The following is a 20853-nucleotide window of genomic DNA, read 5'->3' as shown; positions in this document are numbered from 1 at the left end:
GTAAAAAAGTGTTATTTCAACCGTACTTCAGTAAACAAGTGACAGAGGTATAATTTTACGAAGCATCATTTTAATTATAATTTTTCTTTAATAATTAAAAGTTAAATTAATATTTCCGGAGCGAGGAGTAATATGTTGTTATCTGTTATATAATCTTTAAGAAACCGATTTTGCGGTCAAAAAAAGAAAAACGTTTGATTTTCAAACTGTAAACTAAATATGCTTTTACACATGACTTCTTTTATTAATGATGCGCAGATAAACTGACAGTATAATATTTATTTTTAATTCGTTCCAAAAATCAGTTGTACGTAATCCACAAAACAAAATTATAATCTTTGAAAATTAATAAGTCCAATACAGCTATTAAAATTTTTATTCGACGTTTATGATTTTGTTGTGAGTCTAGTTATAGTTAAATTTAATTTATTTAAGCAGCAAGCACAATTACATTTTGCCACCAATGTAAACGCATCCTTATTTCTTTATAAATATCCGATAAGGAAATCTGTATATCTTGTTGTAACAACTATATCCGATATCATAAAGGTCTGAAATTACTGGACCAAATTAAAAAAAATATTTTACTACTAATAATGTACGTCACTCCGCTTCACAATTATTATTCTTCAATTTTAGTAACATTCCGAGTACTTAGGCAGCATTTCAAAAATGAATATAGACAATTTAAAACCACTCTATTCTCAAAAAAAAAAATTATCTCACATGGAACACAACAATACAGTTCGTCCTATGATTCGAAAAAAAACAGAAAAAATAATAAATGAAAAAAAAAGTATTCCTGAACTCAAACGACTCCAACCTTAACATTAATCAAAAACTGTAAAATGTTATCCTAAGAACCGTGTCAAGCGCGCTATGGCTTATTAAAAACACAGAGATCGATGAAGCGTTAAACATAAGAACTGTTAAAGAGGACTTAAAAGTAGCAGGGAGTAAATATACACAACGACTGTAAAATGAACGACTTAGCTACCGTTAGCTGCGCAAAATTGTTCAAACTCCATGTCACGCAAAAACTTGGTGACAGATGGTGAGGGATGAGGTATCTCCTGTTGAGGAGCCCCTAACACGTAATGAAGGAATAGACAGATCTGCTGACAGCTTGAGACTGATTGCAGATAAACACAGAAAAAAATTTAAGCTTATTGAAACGTTTTTATCAATATCAATTTGCAATCTCAAAGAGCACGAACTCGACATTAAAAATAAAAGATTTCATTTTTCTCGTGATAAGAGATTTGATCTAATCTTTTGAATGTAAGACTTCAAGTTTATTTAAAAGAATAGTTTTTAAAGGTCTTTCCGATTGCATTTCCTTTGTTGTGAGCTTTCCCTTTCACCTTATTACCCGTGCAAAGAAAACGCAGGGATGAACAGTTCATTCAGTGAAGAGGGCGGAATGAACTCCGTATAAATTGAAAATATATTTAATAAATTTGATCCAATATTCAATTAACATTTAAACTTAAAAATCATTTTAAAATATTAAATTTTTTTAGACGTTATTAAGTTTTTTATAATTTAAATACAAAACTTAATAACGTTCAAAAATGTTAAAAATGGAACCCGTTTGTAAATGTAAAGGATTTTTTTAAACCATAAAAACCTTCCAAAATTAAAAAAAAAATTATATGGATGCGGTAGAAAATTAAAAAAAAAGAAGTTGTGATACTAATTATACAAAATTTTAAATAATAAAGTAAAAACTAAAACATTGTTATTACAATATGAGTTTGAAATAATTTAGCAAACCGATTATCAATTTGTAATGCCATAAACTAGACGGCTATATATATTAAAGAACATAATATCTATAATCAAAATTATGTAATACCGTATTAGCAAATTAAACGTTCGGAAACGAAATTACATCAGGTACGTAACCTTGTCAAAATATATTTTATTTACTACCGAAACTAGTTTTCGGTAGTAAATAAAATATAATATAGGTATTATAGGTAGTAATAAAGTAAAAATTATTATAGGTTATATTGTAACTAAATTAATAACTTATTTACAATGCGACATTAAGACAGGCTTCAACATCATAATTGCCCCGGTAACCTTGTAAAATAAGCACATTCATTCTTAAAGTTAATATAAATATATAGGGCTCTATCGTCAACATAAAGCTCATGATCCATTTAACTAGCTTTTAGCTAAACATGTCTATGGTTTTGAACCGTGGAAGAGAATTGAAAAGATTTTGAGCCAACTAAATACCTTAAATAAAGAAAGACTTATTGTGTAAAACTTGACATTTGACATTTGACGTTTGATGTTTGACACTTGACAATTTAATTTATTTAAATAATGTTTTATGCCAACTTAAGATAGCGATAGATAGCGAAATTACTAAACTTCAATCACAAACAAATAAATATAAGTTACTTTTTATTATTATTAATCTTAAAAAAAATAATAACTTATATTAAAATGTCATGTCTTATTACTGTATTGCCATTTTAAATTTTCATAATTAAAATTCTCAAAATAAATGTCTGATACTCATTTTATTTTAGATTTTAAAAAACTTATCTTCTCATTAGTAAATGATTTTCAACATCCAGACAAACTAAAATCAAGGTTATGAAATGAAACTGAAATTAACGATTGCTTTTCGTCATTTTTAAATTGCGAACCATGTGGTATATACCTGAACCTGTCTCTGGACCTGGATAATGGTCTGTTGCCCCACTGTCTCCACTCGTACTGTGGAAACAACTCTTGTTTGCTGATGACAGAAATGCGAAAGACTGTTAGCTGGGATACTGGGAGGGCTTTGCAACACCACAATTCGCAAATATCTCTCGGGCCTGTGAGGCGTATTGTTGACTTCCATTGTTAGAAATTTATTTTAACTTTTCTTATAATATCTGCAAAAAGTTTTAAAAGTTACTTTTTCTATGAATGTGATAGTAAGGTTTAATTAAGTAATTAATTACATAATTTAGTCGATTTTAAGTCAGCTATTAATTTTAACCAATAAAATCGATAAATTTTAATTGAAGATTTTTTCACGATAACGTCGTTTTCATTTAAGCTTTATATTCGATTTTGATCCAGATCTACGGGGTGATCGGTTAAAATTACAAAAGCTTCAAAGCTGTGTATTTTCAATTTTCCTGAATAAAATGATTACTTTAAAATGTTATATTATTGTTTTTGCAATGCGACAGGCCAGTGACTTCTATCCGTACAAAGTCTGCAGAGATATATAGTAAATAATAATAATTAATAAATTAATTTAAGATAGTAATTAATTTAAAAAAATTAAATTTTGGTATATTTTCAAAAATTAATCTTTTCTTAATAATTATTAATAATTTAAGACTCATGCTGTGTCCATTTGTATTACGTGATATAATATGATGCATCATTGTTTTTCACGATTACTTCTGTACATATTTACACCGTTAATTGGAATACTATATTAAATTTAATACTAAAGTATTGTCACTCGAATTCTTTAAGTACAAAAAAATTAAATATATAGTAAATACACTATTGGGTAAAACAAATATTGTGTGGCACAAGATGGAAAAACGTCGATTGATATCTTTAAGAAAAAAAAAACACTTTTTTTCGTGGACGTTCGTGTTCATTTTACGTCGCATTTACTAAATGTTGTTCAAACTTAATGAAAGAAAAAACCAAATAATTGTTATATTTATTCTTTCGACTCTGCTAAGCACGTTCATAAAGTAAAGACATTGACAAAATAAATATTATTAGATAGTATTATTCTGTATTATCCTCATTCAACTTCCAGGGTTCGGAATATTGTTTATACCGAGAAGAACTTGGCAAGAAATTGGCATTTAATATTTATAACTCCGTAATATATATAATATCGATAAAGAAGGAGATCCTAGTGTATCGAGGCTTCGATTATCACAAAAACTTATATGTACTCAAGAGAGACATGTCTATTTACAAATTAAGTTCAAGTTACGATTACTTTAAATATTTAATTCGTCGTCATCAAAAGCTAGTAAGAGAGAGAAAAAAAAGAATGAATAAATTCAATGAAAAATATAGTTAATCAATAATAAAAAATATAAATTAAAAGTTACCTTATATAGGCAGATGTTTCTTTGTTAAAAATATGACGCGATGTACTAAAAACAGAACTTATTGATATTTCTATCGGGCACTGGGATGTTGACAGGCTGCGAGGGCCGCCCAGACTGACGCGAATATGCCACTGAATCCCCATTTGAATGAAACAGGGCGGAGAGGTATCTGACGCCCTCCCTACGTGTGGGTTCTACGAATGTTTTACTTTTTGTAATGATATTCAATTGTCGATGCTCCTTTTTTGTAGTGAGCTTAATAACAACATTTTTATACAGTAGTTATGATCCGTAGAAAAGCGCGCTAAATTATTGTGTAAAAATTGCTGAGATATATGTTTCAATAAAATGTTCGAATTAAAAAGTATATGCTCTTATTGGTGAACGCCGTTATTTCAAAATCTTGTAAAAATCCTGTGTAAATATAGTTGATTATTGTTTTTATCTAAATAAGGCGTGTATGTATAAATCTGCATTAAACTTTATTAAAAGGAGTGTTGATGTGGAGTTTTTCCCTGCTTCTTCTCCACAGCCATAACACCATGCGAAGCAGAGTAGAGTCAGAAATAAAATAGATTTAAAAAATAAATAGACAATAAGTTGGCGATCAATAAGAATTCTGTTAAAAGTTCCAATGTTGAACAAACGTGTTTTATCTCTATCTTTTTTTAACATTAAAGTTCGTTCGCAACAAGTCGTTTCGCAAATAGTTTATATAAAATTGTAATAAAATCTCTTCAACTTAATGTATCTGCTGGCTGGTTTCGATGGCAGAATGGCCTCTATATACTACTTTAGCTAAACGTAAATAAAGAAAAGAAACCTACCAATTAGTACGACATACAAAAACTGTACCAGTCTTTTATATTCTAGATTTTAGTTATTTTTATGACTAAAATAGTTCAAATGTTTTATGTTTATTTACAGATATTATTATCCATATAGGAATATTTGCAGCGATTACCTCGTCAGCAAAAGAATCCCTGAAGATCTCAATTTGATGGAAACTATAATAAGACTGAACTCTCCTATAATAGCATCCTCCTACTCAATGTTCCAAGTGCGCCCTGATATGAGAAGAGCCCACAACAAACTCAGACAGTTTAGTTTGTGGTCAATTTTACAATATCCGTAATACAGCATTAGATTCTTCATTCCCTAGCTTTATTATCAATAAAAAAATCCTTCAAACGTGGATAGAATTTTTTTTAATGAACTCAAACAACGGAGATTGACATTGCAAAAGAGTTACTAATTTTATGACTCCCAAAGAAAGGTATTATAAGCTTGTCTTTATTTATAGTTCTCACCTTATGTACTTCTGTATTCATCTTAATTTAATTAATTTTCTTAGGCATATATATGTATATATATATACATCGGATTGTCATATAATATAACAACAAGTATTTTTTTGTACGATGAGGTCCACTGCCAGGCAAAGGTCTCCCTCAGAGATGTCTTTGGGGGATATACCACAATCGCCACATTTAACAGGTGGGTTGGAGATCGCAGTTTGGTATTATGGTACTTAAAAGCGCTACTGCCCAATCTCAGATTCAGAGCAGTAGCAGTCATAAGTAATTTTTAATTATTAATGCCAAAATTAGAGTTATATTTAAGATTATAATAAGGGAAATAAACCCGTCACAATGCATCGCGACCGGGCTACCATTGCTCTTCTTCACTCCTTTCCCGCTGTTGTCACTGATTCGCGATTCCTATTTCTCGGTCAGCCTTTTCATTGACAATTCACATGTTTTAGCTTTAATAGTTCATCTAGTCCATGGCTGCATAGACTTATCAAGACCAGGGGCCACTCGGGCAAATCATGAACTAATGGCGGGCCGGCTGCCAGAATTATAGGTAATTAAAAACAATAAAGAATTGATAATTATTTAATAAAATTTAAAAAGAATTTAATAATTTGAAGCGTGGCACTGCATAGTGCTTAAAATCTTTTTTGTATTTGGCTCAAATTTCATATCAGTGATTACGACAACGCCTCGCACAGCGCCATCTAGCAAATTATTCTGTACTTACTAAGTGAATTTCGCTATGATCCTGCTTCAGTAGCGGAAATCCGCCGTAAGCAATACTGCATTTTGAACATAGACCTGAATCTGTTCCCACAAATACAATAGTTTTATGAATTTATTCCTTACGGTTCAGATCTCTCCTTTTACTATATTACCTTCTAACGCAGAATATCGTAGGGCATACCCTTGCACTCTTCAGACCGTTGGATCGCTATGGGTGATCTGCGTCCGGGAATAGGCATTCATCGATAAAAACTCCGGGGGCTGCTACAACTATTAGCGTAGGCGCGCAGGGCGTTTTCGTTATGACGTTTGGACTCGGGCAGCGCCATTGTTAGCGCTTTGTTTTTCTATCGCAGCAATACCCTGAGTTGTTTTCTTAGGGACAGCTTTTAAAATTATTTAGTTTTCGAAGAGATTCAACTGACGTCAAGTTTGTTCCGAGACAGGTCAAGGTTCAATGAAAGAGACACTAAGTAAGCTCAGCGTAATTTATTCCTGAGGATGGGCACATGCGGGCTCGCTACTCGTCTTTAGACCAGGGCGCGGAGGACACGGGCGGCAGGCGGCGCCACTGCGGCAGCTGCGACCACTGCTCCTGCTGCTCAGCGACCGCCACGGGCGCGGCAGAGACGGCGGCGTCGGGTAACGCGCGGGCAGAGCGGTGCGCGTCCGCGCATCCCACGGCGACGCTGACGGAGGCGCGCCCGAGGCAGCCGCGTGGCCCGGCGCGCCGCTGCACACCCGCGTGCCCCAGCGCCTCGTCGATACTGACAGCGGGGTAGGGCTGCGAGTCCACCACCTGCACGTGCAGCGTGCTCACGCGCCGGCACGCGCGCGTCATCTGCGCAGCGAAAGAGGAGCGGGCTCAGTGTCGCGCGGCTGTGCTGGCGGGAGAGGACGCGGTACTCACGTTGTGCACGACGCCGGAGCACTGCCGGTCCGGGATGTAGAAGTGGTCCAGCGTGGTGTCCGGCGCGCTGTAGCCATTGCCTGTGCCGATAAATCACAAATAGCTCAGCAGCAAAAGCGCTTACATACACACGAAATAAAAGGAAATAACTACAGGAGCGCGGCGAGCGGCGCGGCGAGCGGCGCGACGAGCGAGCGCATGTCCGTGGCGGCGGCGCGGCGAGTGCTCCGGCGCGCGCTTACCCGCGCTTATAGCCCCGCAGCCGCGCGCGCATTGTTCAACCGCGGAAAATTACTTACGCACGCCGAGAGAATGCTCCTCGCAATCCGAACCTCGTGCACCTCGAGTCAATAAGTATAGAAGACCAGGCTTTCTTCCTCAGAAGCGTGTGACTTCAGGAACAAACGTAAGCACGCACGCAATTTCAAATAGATTAAGTATGCAAAATACTTAACTAAATTGCACAGACTGCACTCAGGAAGGAAGGTTTCCTTTGGTTGTCTAATTTGTGTTCCTGTCGATTCGTCACACGGGCTATGAATGTTCAGTAGCCGTCGTATGCGCGGGAACAAGAAGCAGCAACAAGCGGCAACAAGCAGCAACAAGCGGCAACAAGCGGCCGACAAATAGGCCGTCGCCAGGCCGGTGAGCGCCGTAGCACTCCGCATTCGATTCATATATCCAACAAGTTCGACTCGCTTTACGTGACGAAAATATTTTAAATTGTTGAAGTTGACGTGAGAACCACTTCGAGAATCGTTTGACTATTGTTTGGATTCCGCCGCATGCGGACAATGTGCCTACGATTTAAACACGTAAGGCGAACAACGCGTCCCTCAGAGACGCGCTGTAACGATAAAACTAAGAATTTGGTCACGCGCACGAATTCCTTGATCCGTGTTAGTGGAAAAATAAGTCGCGTGTGAAAATAATGTTCCTAGAACAAATCAAACTAAGATCACCATACAAATTTAAATGTATTCTAAAGTGTACGATAACAAATTAAGACCGGGAACTGGATTACACGCCTCCTGATATATTGCTCATTAAGGGAAATGAGCAGGTGTCCTTTTGTCGTCTGCGGTTATTGTGAAACGCATTGGCGAGGCGACAACGTTATGTCCTAGCAGGGTGCCCCTACTACTTCGTTCCTCGTGACAGGGAGAAAGAAAACGAGTGTTCGGGTCCCAAAATTAATCAATGACCGCAAATACCACCTTAATTACTACCCTGTAGTCAAGCGCGCCATCGAACTTGTGGTATGAAATTTAATTTAATCTGTCGGAAAACACGCACGGAACCCGAAACATTCCTTGAAAAAGGAAAGGCAATCTGATCGGACAGAAGTTACAAAACAACTCGTGGAATCCGACCCACGCGGAACGGCACTGGACACCTTTTGGAGGCGGCAACAACATCTAAACTTTTAAGACGCACATGTACAGGTACATAAACTGATTGGTGGTTCCTTATATGAAATGATCCCAACAATATAAATAACATGTTCATGTTATTTATATAACAAAGGTTCACACTTACACTAACAATCCATTTTATACTCGTACATACAATAGTAAGTAAGTAGTAAGGTGAAATGAAACAGACATTTCAATTAAAAGGGTAGCGGCAGAAGGCCTGGTCTGTTTTTACATCGCAGGCCGGTGCTACTCTAATGCTGGTGGTGAGCAGCCGCGCGATCTCCCGGGACCCGAGAGCAGTTGATGTGATTGTTTACTGTCAGAACGGAGTTACATAATTTAGAGCATTCTAAAACAAAAGAGGAAAGATAAAAAAACTTATTGAAAAATAATAAGTGTGCGTAAAATTAGCGTGATTATAATTAAAATGCAGTCGGTACGTGTTGCTTGCATGAGTTTAATAGATGAAGTGAAAGAATGACACGTTAATGACATGCAAATTATCTATACGTAATAGTTAACAAAGTGTGTAAAAGTAAAAAAAAAAGTAATTGCCCCTACAAGTGTTCAAATATTTTACTGCATTATAAATTGTGACAATTGTTGCTTTCGTATCTTTTCTTTGTTGTTTAAATTTTAATTTAGACATGGAAAGCTAACATGCAATATTACACAACTTCATACTAAAAATCTAGTTACCGATATAAATTTCTAGAATTCTTTCTTGGTTACTAAGCGTGGTAAGTAATGAGCAAAGTTGAAGCGGTGGCTCCGGCGGCTCCAGCGCCCGACTCTCGTGCTTTGGTTGGCAGAGCCGGCGCCGCGGTCCGAACTCGCCATCGAGACATAATCGTATGAGGAAACAAAAGAACTGAGAGATTAGTCGTTCAACTCGAATGTAGCACCGCGGCAGGCAGAGCGAGCTACGTGGGTGTTGTTCGCGCGTTTTCCGATGACAATATATTAATTTAGTTTGGAACGAGGCGGGCGGGGCGCGCGGGCCGCGCGGGCCGGGCGAGCGCTTTCTATTTCAAGCGCAGTGGCGAAACGCGCGCGGCATTGGGCGGGCGGGCGATGCGCGAGTCCGCGTGGCAGGGCGCGGGTGCGGGCGCGGGCGCGGCGCAGGCGGTGCTGCGCGCCGTGTTCGCGCGGCTGACGGGCAGCGAGCTGCGCACGGCGGCGGCCGTGTGCCGCGCGTGGCTCCGCGTCGCCGCCGACGACGCGCTGTGGCGCCGCGCGCTGCTGCCGCGCGCCTCGCCGCAGCATCTGCGCGCGCTGAACGCCGCCCGCCAGCAGCAAGCAGGTCCGTGTCTCCCCTGCTCACTCCATACACTCGTTGCCGTGCGTTTGTGCGCCGCTGCGAAGGACTACGCAGCACATCGCCGTGTAACGACCGGCATCGACGCGTTCACACAGACATCTCTTCTTGTACTTTTCCGTGTTATTAAAAATTCAACATAGATTTTAAATAAGAGAACGTCTGTATAGTCCACGTTTGTATACAAACGTTGCATTGCCGCCGCCTTAGCATTATAAATGGTCGCACCTGATGTAGATCATGAAGCACTCAGTCCATAACTAGCCACCAAAGCGCGAGTGCTCTTATTACTCGTCGTCGATAGATGGCGCTGTTCATTTTCCGGCATAATCGTACAAAACGAACGCGGCGTGATGGAATCGTTAACAAAAAGGAATCTCTAGCGACAAGACATATTTATTCAAGCTTATCATTACATAAAAATTTTATCGAGTTTATAAAAAATTCAACAGTAAAACCCTACCTCTTCAACACCCGATCGAGTTTGTATTTGCTTCAATTTTTTTTGAATGAATTCGACGGTAAATTGAACAGCTTGAAAATTATCAGAAATAAAATTACATACATTATAAACGTGCGCACAAATACATTTTACACCTCGGTGTATAGCATATTAGATTATAAACAATTATAAAAAAAATAATTGTTTCCAAATCTTATTGGAAAAATTAACAAAGCGACCGTTACAGAGACATGGCGAAGTTGGTCGTGGAGGCGCGAGCACCAGCTGGCGTCAGCGCGCTGGCGCCTGCGCGCGCGCACTCTGGTAGCACGCGGCGCGCACGCCACGCACGCCGCGCTCAGCAACGCCGGCGACAGGCTGGCCGTGGCCGCAGATGACGCCTCGGTCACGGTACGCGCCGAACACCGGCCGCCCGCGGCGCCCGCAGGCCGGGTGTAGAGAGTGCGCGACGTGTGCAGGTGTGGTCGCGCAGCAGCGAGGAGAGTGGCGCAGGGTGCTGCTGGCGCGCGCGCTGGCGACACAGCGAGAGCGCGCGCGGCTGGGCGGCGGCTTGCGCGGTGCACTGGGCGCCCGATGATGCGCGCCTCCTGCTGGCCGGCCCGTTGACGCTCGCAGACCGCTGGGAGCTGGTCGTGCTGCGCTTCGATGGCGAGTACCATGCGTTAGAAAAATCGGCCGCTCGGCCAGGAGCACGCTTCTTCGGGAGCCTGAAGGATACAGTTTGCGAGGTACAGACGGGCGTGTGCAGCACGCGGCTGGGCGGCGGCGGCGCGAGTGGCGGGCAGCGCGTGCGGCGGGTGCTGGGCGGGCGCGCGCGCCTTCGTGTCGCTGACGACGCGGCTGCTGGCGCCGGGCCGCGCAGTGACCACGCTGTGGCTCAACGCGGCCGACCAGCGCCTGCACTCGGAGCACGCGGGCGTCACGGCGCCGGCGCTGCGCGTCTACAACGAGGCGGCCGCCGGTATCACGTGAGACTGCTCCCCGTTTATTCAATGTCGCGCTCGCCTGCTTCTGCTCCTGCTCCTGCTCTTGCTCCTGCTGCTGCTCTTGCTCCTGCCCCTGCTCTTGCTCCTGCTCCTACTCTTGCTCCTGCACCGGCAGAGACGTTTCAGCTCGCAAATAGTTTGGTTGACCATATTGTTTTTATTTTTATTTACGGAATTTTCCGTTAGACTTGTACGTGTCGTAACTTATCTACAATAAGAATTAAAAGTAACTTATTTACTAAGCTTAAGTAAGTTAAACCTGTTTGTCCATGCTGACTTTTATAGATCTACAGATATAAATGGCATTTAGCATATTTCTATTCTATATTTAGCTATTGGCCGATTTTCGTCTCCTTTTTGGGGAGTGCTCTCCTTAGTCGAAAACCCTGGTCTTGCGACGCCTAAAGACCCTTTGTTACTTAGTGGGGGGATAGACGTCCCGCACTAACGCTATAGTGCTCGAGCTGACGTGCAGTACCAGATCGTGTCCCAGTTCGCGGACGCGTTGAACAGCTGCCAGGTCCTTCAGAAATGTCGCTGCCTCCGCCGGTTCGATTTGTCACTTTCCGTTTCCACGACTGCTGTAACCGTCTTTCCTTTTATTGATTGAATTCTTTCTTTACACATGAAGCTCTTCAGGGTAAAAACAAGTTTGTGGGAAACTTGTACACGCTAAAGTTCCTTCGATGCTTGCCCTCGGTAGTTTACTTTAGAGGTCTTCAGATATGCAACAGGCCACAACACCTGTGTCACATGGCTACTGCGTTCCAGAACGTTACGCAAGAAGGCTCTGCCGCAGCACCCTCGCTGTGGCTCCGCAAATGTCTAATTAGTGTAGTTGTCCGTCTTGGTTTTACTTGTGCTAAGACGTCTTCGTCTTAGGAAGAGAATCCTCCTTTAGCTGATCTGTGTTTTTTTTCACTAGTACAACATAAAAAGCTAGAATTAAACAAAAACCTTACCAGCGGAAGAGTAAATTGCTGTTGCTTTTATGAATTTGATTATTTTTTGAATTTGATTTTTCAGACACTTACTCGTTGTCGAAGTGCCCGCAGAAGAGTTGGAGGTGTTGGAAGCAGAGATCGCGGCGAGCGCAGGGCCAGCGGGCGGAGGGCCGGAGGACGCCGATGGGCCGCTGCCACAGTACTGGCGCGCGACGCTGCCGGTGGGTGCGCACGACCGACCTGCGCGCGGTGTGGCCGCTTTCGTACACTACTCGGCGGGCAATGAGCGACTCTCTTCCATACTGCTCCTACAGCTTTAATATAAACCGATAGAGCACATCTTTATTCATATTCTTGTTTGAGATAATACTTTTATAGTTCGGTGAGAAAAGCCTCGCGCGCACCCACAGGACGCCCGGGTGTGATGCTTTGATGCTGTGGTGCAGGTGCAGGCGGCGAGACGCGTGCGCGTGCTAGTGGCGGCGCTGGGTGCGGTGGGCGGCGCGCGCGAGGAAGCGCGAGCGCTGGGTGCGTGGCGGCTGCGTGCACGCGCGCCGCCGCCGCTGGTGGCGCGCGTGCCGCTGGCAGAGCGCGTGCGCGCGCGCCGCACAGCGCCACCTCCCGCAGTGCCGCGTGCCGGCTCACCGCCGCCCAGCGAGGACGCGGTGCGCGTGCTGTGTACGCCGCCGCTCGCCACCTTTGACTTCGGGTGCAGGGTGCTCGGACTAAAAGTGCATTCCAAGTAATTTCAATATTAATTCACGCATCCTCAGATGACCAACCGCCATTTCGTGAAGGGAGAAGTGGCGGTAGAGATAAAATCAATGAACTGTGTTTGCGGCATGCGCAGCGGCGGGTGCGTGTGGGCGTGCGGGCGCTCGGGCGAAGCGTGCGTGTCGCTGCCGGCGCTGCTGCCGCTGCTGCGCGTGCACGACGCCGCGTCGGCACTGGAGCTGCCCTACGCGGTGCAGCCTGCCGTCTCCGACGACTTCATCGTCGCGTGAGTCCCTGCACTCTCTACGTTTCGGTTCCATCGCTCCGTTCGAATGTAATCATCCTGATCATCGACGTTTTACACATAGGATATCCACTGCTGAACAAAGTCCTCCTTCATAGGTTTTCAATAGGACGTGTTGAAAGTGGCCTGCGTCCAGTATCTTGAGACGGGTGCGCTTACAGATCAATATTGTCCACTCCAGAACCTCACGGCCCGAGCGCTCATTTGTTCTGCAGACTCGCCGCGCCAATCGGCAGGGTTAAGTCGGTTACTGTCGTTCGATTGCAGATCTCAATTCCGATTCGATCAATCGCGCCGGCCTCTCCGTGTCTCGTCGAGCGCTTGGTGTTTGTCAACGAAGCTTAGAGTGAGCGACTACATCTCTGCACCCGTTAGCCTGAGCTTCTGTTATTACGGATTCTGCTGAGTTTGCTCAAGAAATTAGTGTCTGTGCGCCTGAAAGATCGAAGGAATCATTTCAGTTTTGCAATCAATCAAATCCGGGATTCTTTCCTCAACTGTTCGAGGTATAGCGATCACACGAGCCGACCGAACTCGATATTTCGACCCAAATGATAATGTAAAGCAACCTTCCCATCCGCAACGCTTGCCTGCGGAACATTTGAATTAGGTGGATCGTAGGCACGTACGAAAGCTCCCGCCGGCGCTACATTCAAGCTTGCGCAGGCCGGGCGGCGGCGGGAAGCGCGCGCTGCACGTGTGGGCGGCCCGCTCGGGGGCGCGCGCCGCCCCGCTGCAGCACGCCGCGCCGCCCGTGGTCGCGCTGCTGGCCGCGCGACCACATCACCTGCTCGCGCTGGCCGGCCCCGACCTCTACGTGAGTACTCCTCCCCCCCCGGCCTAGCGCACCCGACACCGTATATGACATTTCTCTAATTATTCGTATATATTACTTTTTGAATTTATGTACTAGTGATAGCGGAGTGTCAATGTGATTGATATTTTGGAACAATTATTTGTTTTGTCAGTAGAGTAACATTATACTTTAATCCTTTAATAAATTAAAATATTTTACTTTTGTGGTTTATGTTATCGCAAATTACGGAAAAACTATGCACCGAACGCGCCTTCAATACCAATAAAAGGTAATACATCTACCGCATAAGTTGCGCGTCGATGACAGCGGGAAATGTAAAAAGTAACAACTCGACGCGACGACGCGACGACGTGACGACGCGACGACGCGACGACACGCCGGGCGCCGGTCGGAAGCCTTCACGCTCGGTGTCAAAAGTAAAGATGCCTGCAATTGCATCAAATATACAGATTTTAATTTACAATTTGTGCGCGCTCGGCAAGGCATTTAGAAAAGAAAAGACGTTATTGAGAAACATTTATTTAAGACATGGTTAACTCACAGCAACCGAAGTCGACTCTAATCTATTTCTCACAGTAATCATATATCACCACGACCAGGAGCAACAGCATCGGCGCGCGAATGAACACGTTTACAACCTGGATTCGGGCTACGCAAGGGCGGATAGATTAAACACAGTTCTTAAAAAAGCGTCGGCGGTGCCCGGCACTCGACAGCGGCGGCGGTCCTATCTATCGGTTCTGTCTGTGCGTATTAAAGCTTACAACAGCACGCACAATAGAGCAGCAGTTTGGCCTGCAACAATCTCGCAGCATTGCAATGCTTATATTAACCGACACAACCTAGAAGTACCGCAGGTTCTATTGACGCCGGAACCTCCCGTTAGTGCATTATGTAACCTGTAAGGCTCGCGTATCTCCGCGGGGGTATTCGATTACAGCATCTGCACCGCATTGCGTATCTATAGGGTCCGGTAAATTTTTGAACGAATGTCTGGTAAAAATTTTAAATGAAAAACAAAGTTTTATTGAAGTAAACTGCATCGAGTGGGATCTTGCACGTGGTGGTTTTGCCTTATAAACTTCCATCGTCGGTACCGTCTATTCCTGGACAGAAACCTGGTCCATAATTATGAAACCACAGAGGGAACACTGGCCAGCACTGGCACCAACAGAAAATCCTTCTACATTAGACAAATGAGCGTGATGCCATCCACCGCGCCAATCTATAGCAATGTAAAACATTCTAAGCAAAAGGCATTCAGGTACAGTGACCGACCTCACGTCTGCCGTAGCGGGGGGCTAGACGGACAAGTCATAATTTATTATATCTTGGAAACGGAACGGAGGGGTCCGTGAACTTTATGTTTAAGTTAAACACACCTACGCTCGCAATTATAATGAGCGCGGCGACGGTTAAGAATAAAACACGAAAGACCTCAAGACAGTTTGTAATAAAGTTAAATGCAATTTTTTTGATCCAAGACCCACACTTTTATAAGTACTAACATTGTGTGTAAGGTATTGTATTCAAAATAAATGTGATAGCGGCGCTGTGAACGTAAATTAGTTTTATACATAATTTACTTTGTTTATTTTAAAGGTGTGGACATGTCCAGTGCTTGAAACTGATGATGTGGTGGTCGGCGCCGAGGAGGATTAGTTTGTCGGTCAGTGGTCATTCACGAGAACCTTTTAAACAACCAAACAAAATACTGCGCGACGCGCGGCCGTCGCGACCGCGCGGCCCTCGCGACGCATCTGCGGTCGCACCACGCACGCACGGGACTCACACGCCATGGCGCTGCACCGAGCCGCGATGCGCGCGATTACCAGCCGCTTGCACACGGTAAAGCTGTATTTTATTTTCATGACTTTGGCTAAGTCGTCAAAGCTCTAAAGGATAGACTTTCAGCGCCGGCCACTTGACTGTCCCGCACCGCAGGGGCTGCGCGCGTCGTGGTGCGCGCCGCGCGAGCTGCCCGCGTGTGCGCCGTGCGCGCCGGCGGCGGAGCCCGCGTGCCGCGCGCCGGGCCGCACGTCGTTGCGCGGCGTGCGCTTGCGCTGCCGGCCACCAGCGCGCGCGCCCCCGCCGCCCTGCGCTGCCCCGTCGCCGCCCTGCGCGCTCTCCTGCCAACACCACACGCAGGTGGTTTCATTCATAATACGGTGAAATGAAAGTTCCGAGCGTTTGTGTAGTCCTCTATGTAATCAATTTTATTTGTTACAATGACATATCGTAATTGATAAAAAAATTACCAACTCGTGAACACCAGCCCGGACGAGTTTCGTACCGTCAGTACACTTACGCATGAGCTTAAAGAAGATGATTACTACTCGATTTTAGACCGAATTTTATGATGCGTTTCTTCTATAAAAACTGTTGAAGCTTTCGCTCTACGAATTCATCACCGCCGCCCATGTTCATCAAATTAGAATGTTTCTCGTTAATCGCCCGCTGCGCCGGTCAGCTGTAAACATGTCGACGTCGACAGTCAAAAATGTTTTAGCAACAAATAATCGCGAACATCAATTCACTGGAAAGGATCTGTTGCGTCAATTCATACAGCCGGCCTTCTAGAAAAAGTTTGTTCATTGCGTTTCGCCCTCTCCGAGTTGCCGTGGAAAACAACAAAATGTTCTACACAGCAACCCGAGGGCGGCAAAATAATATACATCGTGACAAAGGATTTACTAAATCCGCTTGACGAAACGCGCTCAAAACTTTTTACGTCACTCATGTAGCTCTCCAATAGATTCACTTACAACTCACGCCGACGTGCAGCTGTCAGTGACGCGAGTACAGCGCGTGGAGTAATCAGGCTAATTGATGCTGTACAGCTATAGAGCCATACGGGTCTTCCATCGTCCACTGCAATTGTATAAAAAAGACTTTTATTTTTCCCAGAGCACATCTTCGACTTCGGCGAAAGAACTCGATAACGCAAAGCCGGTTCCCAGCGACGGGCGACGCTGCGGGGACGCGCTGGACCGCGTGGCGCAACGCCTGGCTGATGCAGCGCGCGCGCCGCTGCCACTACGAGCGCGAGGTGGCAGCCCGCCTCGCGCGTGGCTCTCTCGCACCCGCGCCGCCCCGCTACCGGCTTGGCACGGACCGCGAGGTGGCGCGCGCCACCGACGGCCGCGATTACGTTGTGCTGCCCGCGCCCACCACGCCCACCACGCCCACCGCGCGCGGCTTCGTCGACTTGGACCCGGCGACGGACTGCGCGGTCGTCTCGCGTCGACCCTTGCGCACACCAACCGCGCGTTTTGCTCGAGATCGACCGCAACCTAACCGCAAATTCTCCCGGAAGCTCCCCCGTCCCGACCAATTGTTGCCGCAAGCAAAACAAAAATACAGAAACTCCTGGCGGCCAGAGCTCGGTCCCTAAGAAACTTTGCAGGGAAAACGAGTCCGCCTGCCTGAGCGCCTGGTGCGCTTCGCCACCGAAGATACAACCGGAGCCCGTCCGCTGCCGGCAGCCGGCGCCCCTCGACAAAGCCAAGCGGCGCTCCGGCAGCGCGTGCGCCGGCCGCCGCAGCTTGCACACTGACAGCAAGGCGCTTCAAGGTCAGGTCAAGGGCGCGATGGCAAACGAAATGAAAGCCGTTATCGATAGAATCACCGCCGATGCAGATAAATTAAACGCAATGCTTAGTGAAAAAAGTGCGCTCCTGCCTGCCGGAGTGGGCCGGAGTGCCGCCGCAGAGGAGCAGGAGGAGCCGGTGGCGGGCGGGCTGCTGGAGCTGGCGGCGCCGGCGGGCACGCACGCCGTGCGCCTGCGTCTGACGCTGCTGGGGGAGAAACAGCCCCGCACGCCCCCCGGCGAGACATGGCTGACCCTGAAAAATATTCAGAATAAAATATCGAGCTGCCGAAAAGACACGCCGGGCACAGAAGGTTCGAGAACGCAAAAAAATCAGTGCCCACCTCCATGCCCATCATCCGCTGAGAAAAAAGACGTTAGCGCATCACCTGGCAGGTCCAAACCCGCCCTTTGCGAGCAGAAGCAGGGCGGGCGCGTCCCGCCCCCGAGCGCTGCCGCCGGCAGGGGTTGCCTGCCAAACACCGTGATCGTCGTCTGACTGCAAGACCGGAGTCCCTGCGCGCGTCACCACCGCGTGCGTGTCACCGCTAGAAATAAATATTTTGACCACAGCGTCTCATTTATTACTAGAAGCTCTGAACGACTTCGTTCGATCGACAAAATATTACATTTACAGCATTAGTAAATTCTCATAAATTCCTCAGTCAAACGGTAAAGCAGAAGCTTCCCTCGAATCAGTAAATAAATAAAAATACCGCATCTCTTAAAACTTAAAAACTTACACTTAACTGATTATTATTTGTGTTATTCGTCCGCCACAGAGGCCGGCGATGATATAAAAATTAAAGTTTCTGGAAGCCCCGGCGCCTGCGTCGCCAATTGCGACAAAATTTGTAGGTTCGTTTGTAAACAGCTTATAATTCTCTATTTCTGATCAGGAAGCGTGTCTGTGTTGTGGCTTATCGGCGACAGTTTGCTGCCAAATATTCAGACGGCGCGCTCCGTTCACAACATTTCAACGACACTGCAATTTATAATATGTAGTTTTCTCTGTAAACATCGAAATTATTTATAAATCTTACGGGAGCCATGAGAAATTTCCTCTTTTGACGAAAAATGCAAAGCAAATGATCTCTGTGCATATGTTTGCGTAAAAATATTTTCAACTGGAATTGATAAAAATTGACAACCGTCCAATACCGAGCGACGCGCGGCCGCCCGCGGCTCGCAGTGACCGGCTTGTGGCGAAAGAGCTGGGGTTAATTTCTTGTTTAAAATTTCAAGTAAATTTGTTTATCTGTCCTTTTTTCTTTAATTCTATTTTGCATTAAAATCTGTAAGCGGCACATGGACTTTTTAAAAATTGTATATTTTTAATTGTATCGTTTATTATGAATGAAGTTGCGTAAATTATTACTAATAGTTATTTTATGGGGCCAAAAATTCAAAAATTGACATTTGCACGTTGATTAAAAAGGTTGCTCAGCCCCGCGTTAAACGTGAATTAATTTTCATAGGCTGGGAGCAAATGCGAGAGAACAAATCGATCATTTTCACCTACGGACCACTAATAGATAACCAACACTACTCTAGTTGGTTACGTTATTTGCTGTAGATGGTAGGTAAAAAGAAAACAGCAACTCGGAAACAGAAGAAAAATGTATTTAAATCATAGGGTAGTGGGCAGAAGGCCTGGTCTCATTTCACACCGCAGCTCGGTACTCCCCTGACGGTGGTGGCAGCCAGCCGCGCGATCTCCCGGGACTGGTCAGGCGGCAGCAAGTCGAGAGCAGGGAGCGCCGGTAGTTCACAGGATGTGTTGCTTCCGGTGCAAGGTGATATACTCGTAAATTCAACCTCAATGATCGAAGGATATTTTTAGCATAACACTTGCACAAAATCCGAACTCTTTGATAACAATTTCACTTTTATCCTTTTAAATTCATTCCTTCATACTTCTCGCAAACAAACTAGCAATAGTAATCATTATGAGGATTTCTAACGCGACCAAACAATTATGATGGTTATAGATTCAATCTAATAACCCAAATGAAATATTACGCGGTTAACGGTAATGCTTTAGTTTATGTTGTGTCGCGTTATGTTTATTATTTGTTCAAACTTATTTTTTTTTAATCTTTTATATGCCACGTTCCAACATTTTTACCGGCCATGTCTTCTGATACATACATTAAGGGAGAACTCTTTTTAATTATACGACGTTTTATATATTTGAGGGATAATTTCTTACTAAAGTATTTGTCCTTGTTACTTAAAACATTTGCACGTTTCATCACAATATCGCCTACATTAAATTCTATTGGCTTACGGCGAAGATTGTGATGGGATGCGATATTTTTATCGTGAGCCCGCCCAAGATTTATTTGGACTCTATTACATACGCCGTAAAGATGACCTCGGCTATCAGCATAAACATCACGCGGAAGAAACAAGATCTCGTCGCGGAGATCGTTGTCAATGTAATGCGCACCACAATTAACGATTTAATAACCCGGTCGCCTCATTAACTGAACTATTAATGGCGGACTGTACCTTTGGAATATATACGTCCCAAGTTCTCTGGTCGTCTTAGACGTATGTGTTGTATCTTTCGACGGTGTTAATTTGTGGTGTATATTTCTTACCGGCCAATGATTTCGTGTGAGTATTATGACACGATATAATGCATTATATGCATGATAACGCAGAAAAAGTACATCATAATTGGTTCTCCAGTTCTTCTTATGACGTGTCACAATGCAGCAGCTTGCAATATCTCGAGCGTGTCGCCGCGCCGGTGGCGCGCGTAGACGCGATCATTTTACAAAAGTTCGCTCGCGGGCCCCGCGCGGCGGCGGCGCCGTTTTTCCTGTTGGCAGCGTTGCCGTCCTGAGCAGGCGCCGGTCGAAGCTTGCTGCTCGAGGTTGCTCCTAAATCGCGACTTGAAAGCTTTCCTCTGCAATAATGGTATTCAACATTCTTCACAGCGGCCAACAGACGTGCGTTGACCGCGGTATTTCAGTACCAAAAATAAGAAATAATATAGTATATGTACGCACACGTGTGACGGGGGCTGGATTACTTTCAAAGTTATTTGATTAAGGTAATGAACAGTTTCAAATTGTTTCGTAACTTTATCTTTCGTGTATTTTGTCGATATTTCTGATTCATTTTTGATTTATTACTATAATAAAACGCCGGTTATGGGATTCGAACAGAACTAACTTTTTTATTATACGTTCAGAAACATACATTCATTTTACTTTATAACAATGACGGTAGGAACA

At 44.4% G+C, this 20853-nt stretch overlaps 2 protein-coding genes across 3 annotated transcripts; one reads left to right on the top strand and one right to left on the bottom strand.

Moving 5' to 3' along the window:
* Window positions 1-6630: 6630 nt before the first annotated feature.
* Window positions 6631-9429, bottom strand: LOC137920508 (uncharacterized). Of its 2 annotated transcripts, none has more exons than XM_068763880.1 (2): window positions 9170-9429; window positions 6631-6983 (listed from the first exon to the last, which is right to left on the bottom strand). In XM_068763880.1, exon 2 carries the CDS (start codon window positions 6981-6983, stop codon window positions 6663-6665), a length of 321 nt encoding a protein of 106 aa, XP_068619981.1. In that variant the 5' UTR covers window positions 9170-9429; the 3' UTR covers window positions 6631-6662. The 2 variants fall into 2 exon arrangements, with proteins under 2 accessions (XP_068619981.1, XP_068619980.1); XM_068763879.1 differs by lacking the exon at window positions 9170-9429 and adding an exon at window positions 7053-7656.
* LOC137920088 (uncharacterized) lies at window positions 9218-20459 on the top strand. The gene is made up of 14 exons (XM_068763331.1): window positions 9218-9274; window positions 9443-9773; window positions 10478-10641; window positions 10710-10912; window positions 10986-11219; window positions 12264-12402; window positions 12628-12923; window positions 13032-13181; window positions 15619-15864; window positions 15961-16164; window positions 16924-17285; window positions 17380-18089; window positions 19242-19401; window positions 20275-20459. Exons 1-14 carry the CDS (start codon window positions 9218-9220, stop codon window positions 20457-20459), a joined length of 3441 nt encoding a protein of 1146 aa, XP_068619432.1.
* Window positions 20460-20853: the final 394 nt, after the last annotated feature.

The sequence above is a fragment of the Battus philenor genome, unplaced genomic scaffold (assembly GCF_028537555.1).
Source record: "Battus philenor isolate CCGP_79_NKW_IND1 unplaced genomic scaffold, ilBatPhil1.0.hap1 SCAF_1, whole genome shotgun sequence".
In the NCBI taxonomy this organism is placed as follows: Eukaryota; Metazoa; Arthropoda; class Insecta; order Lepidoptera; family Papilionidae; genus Battus; species Battus philenor.
The sequence above is the reverse complement of the archived record's forward strand: the minus strand, read 5'-3'. Positions and strand labels throughout refer to the sequence as shown.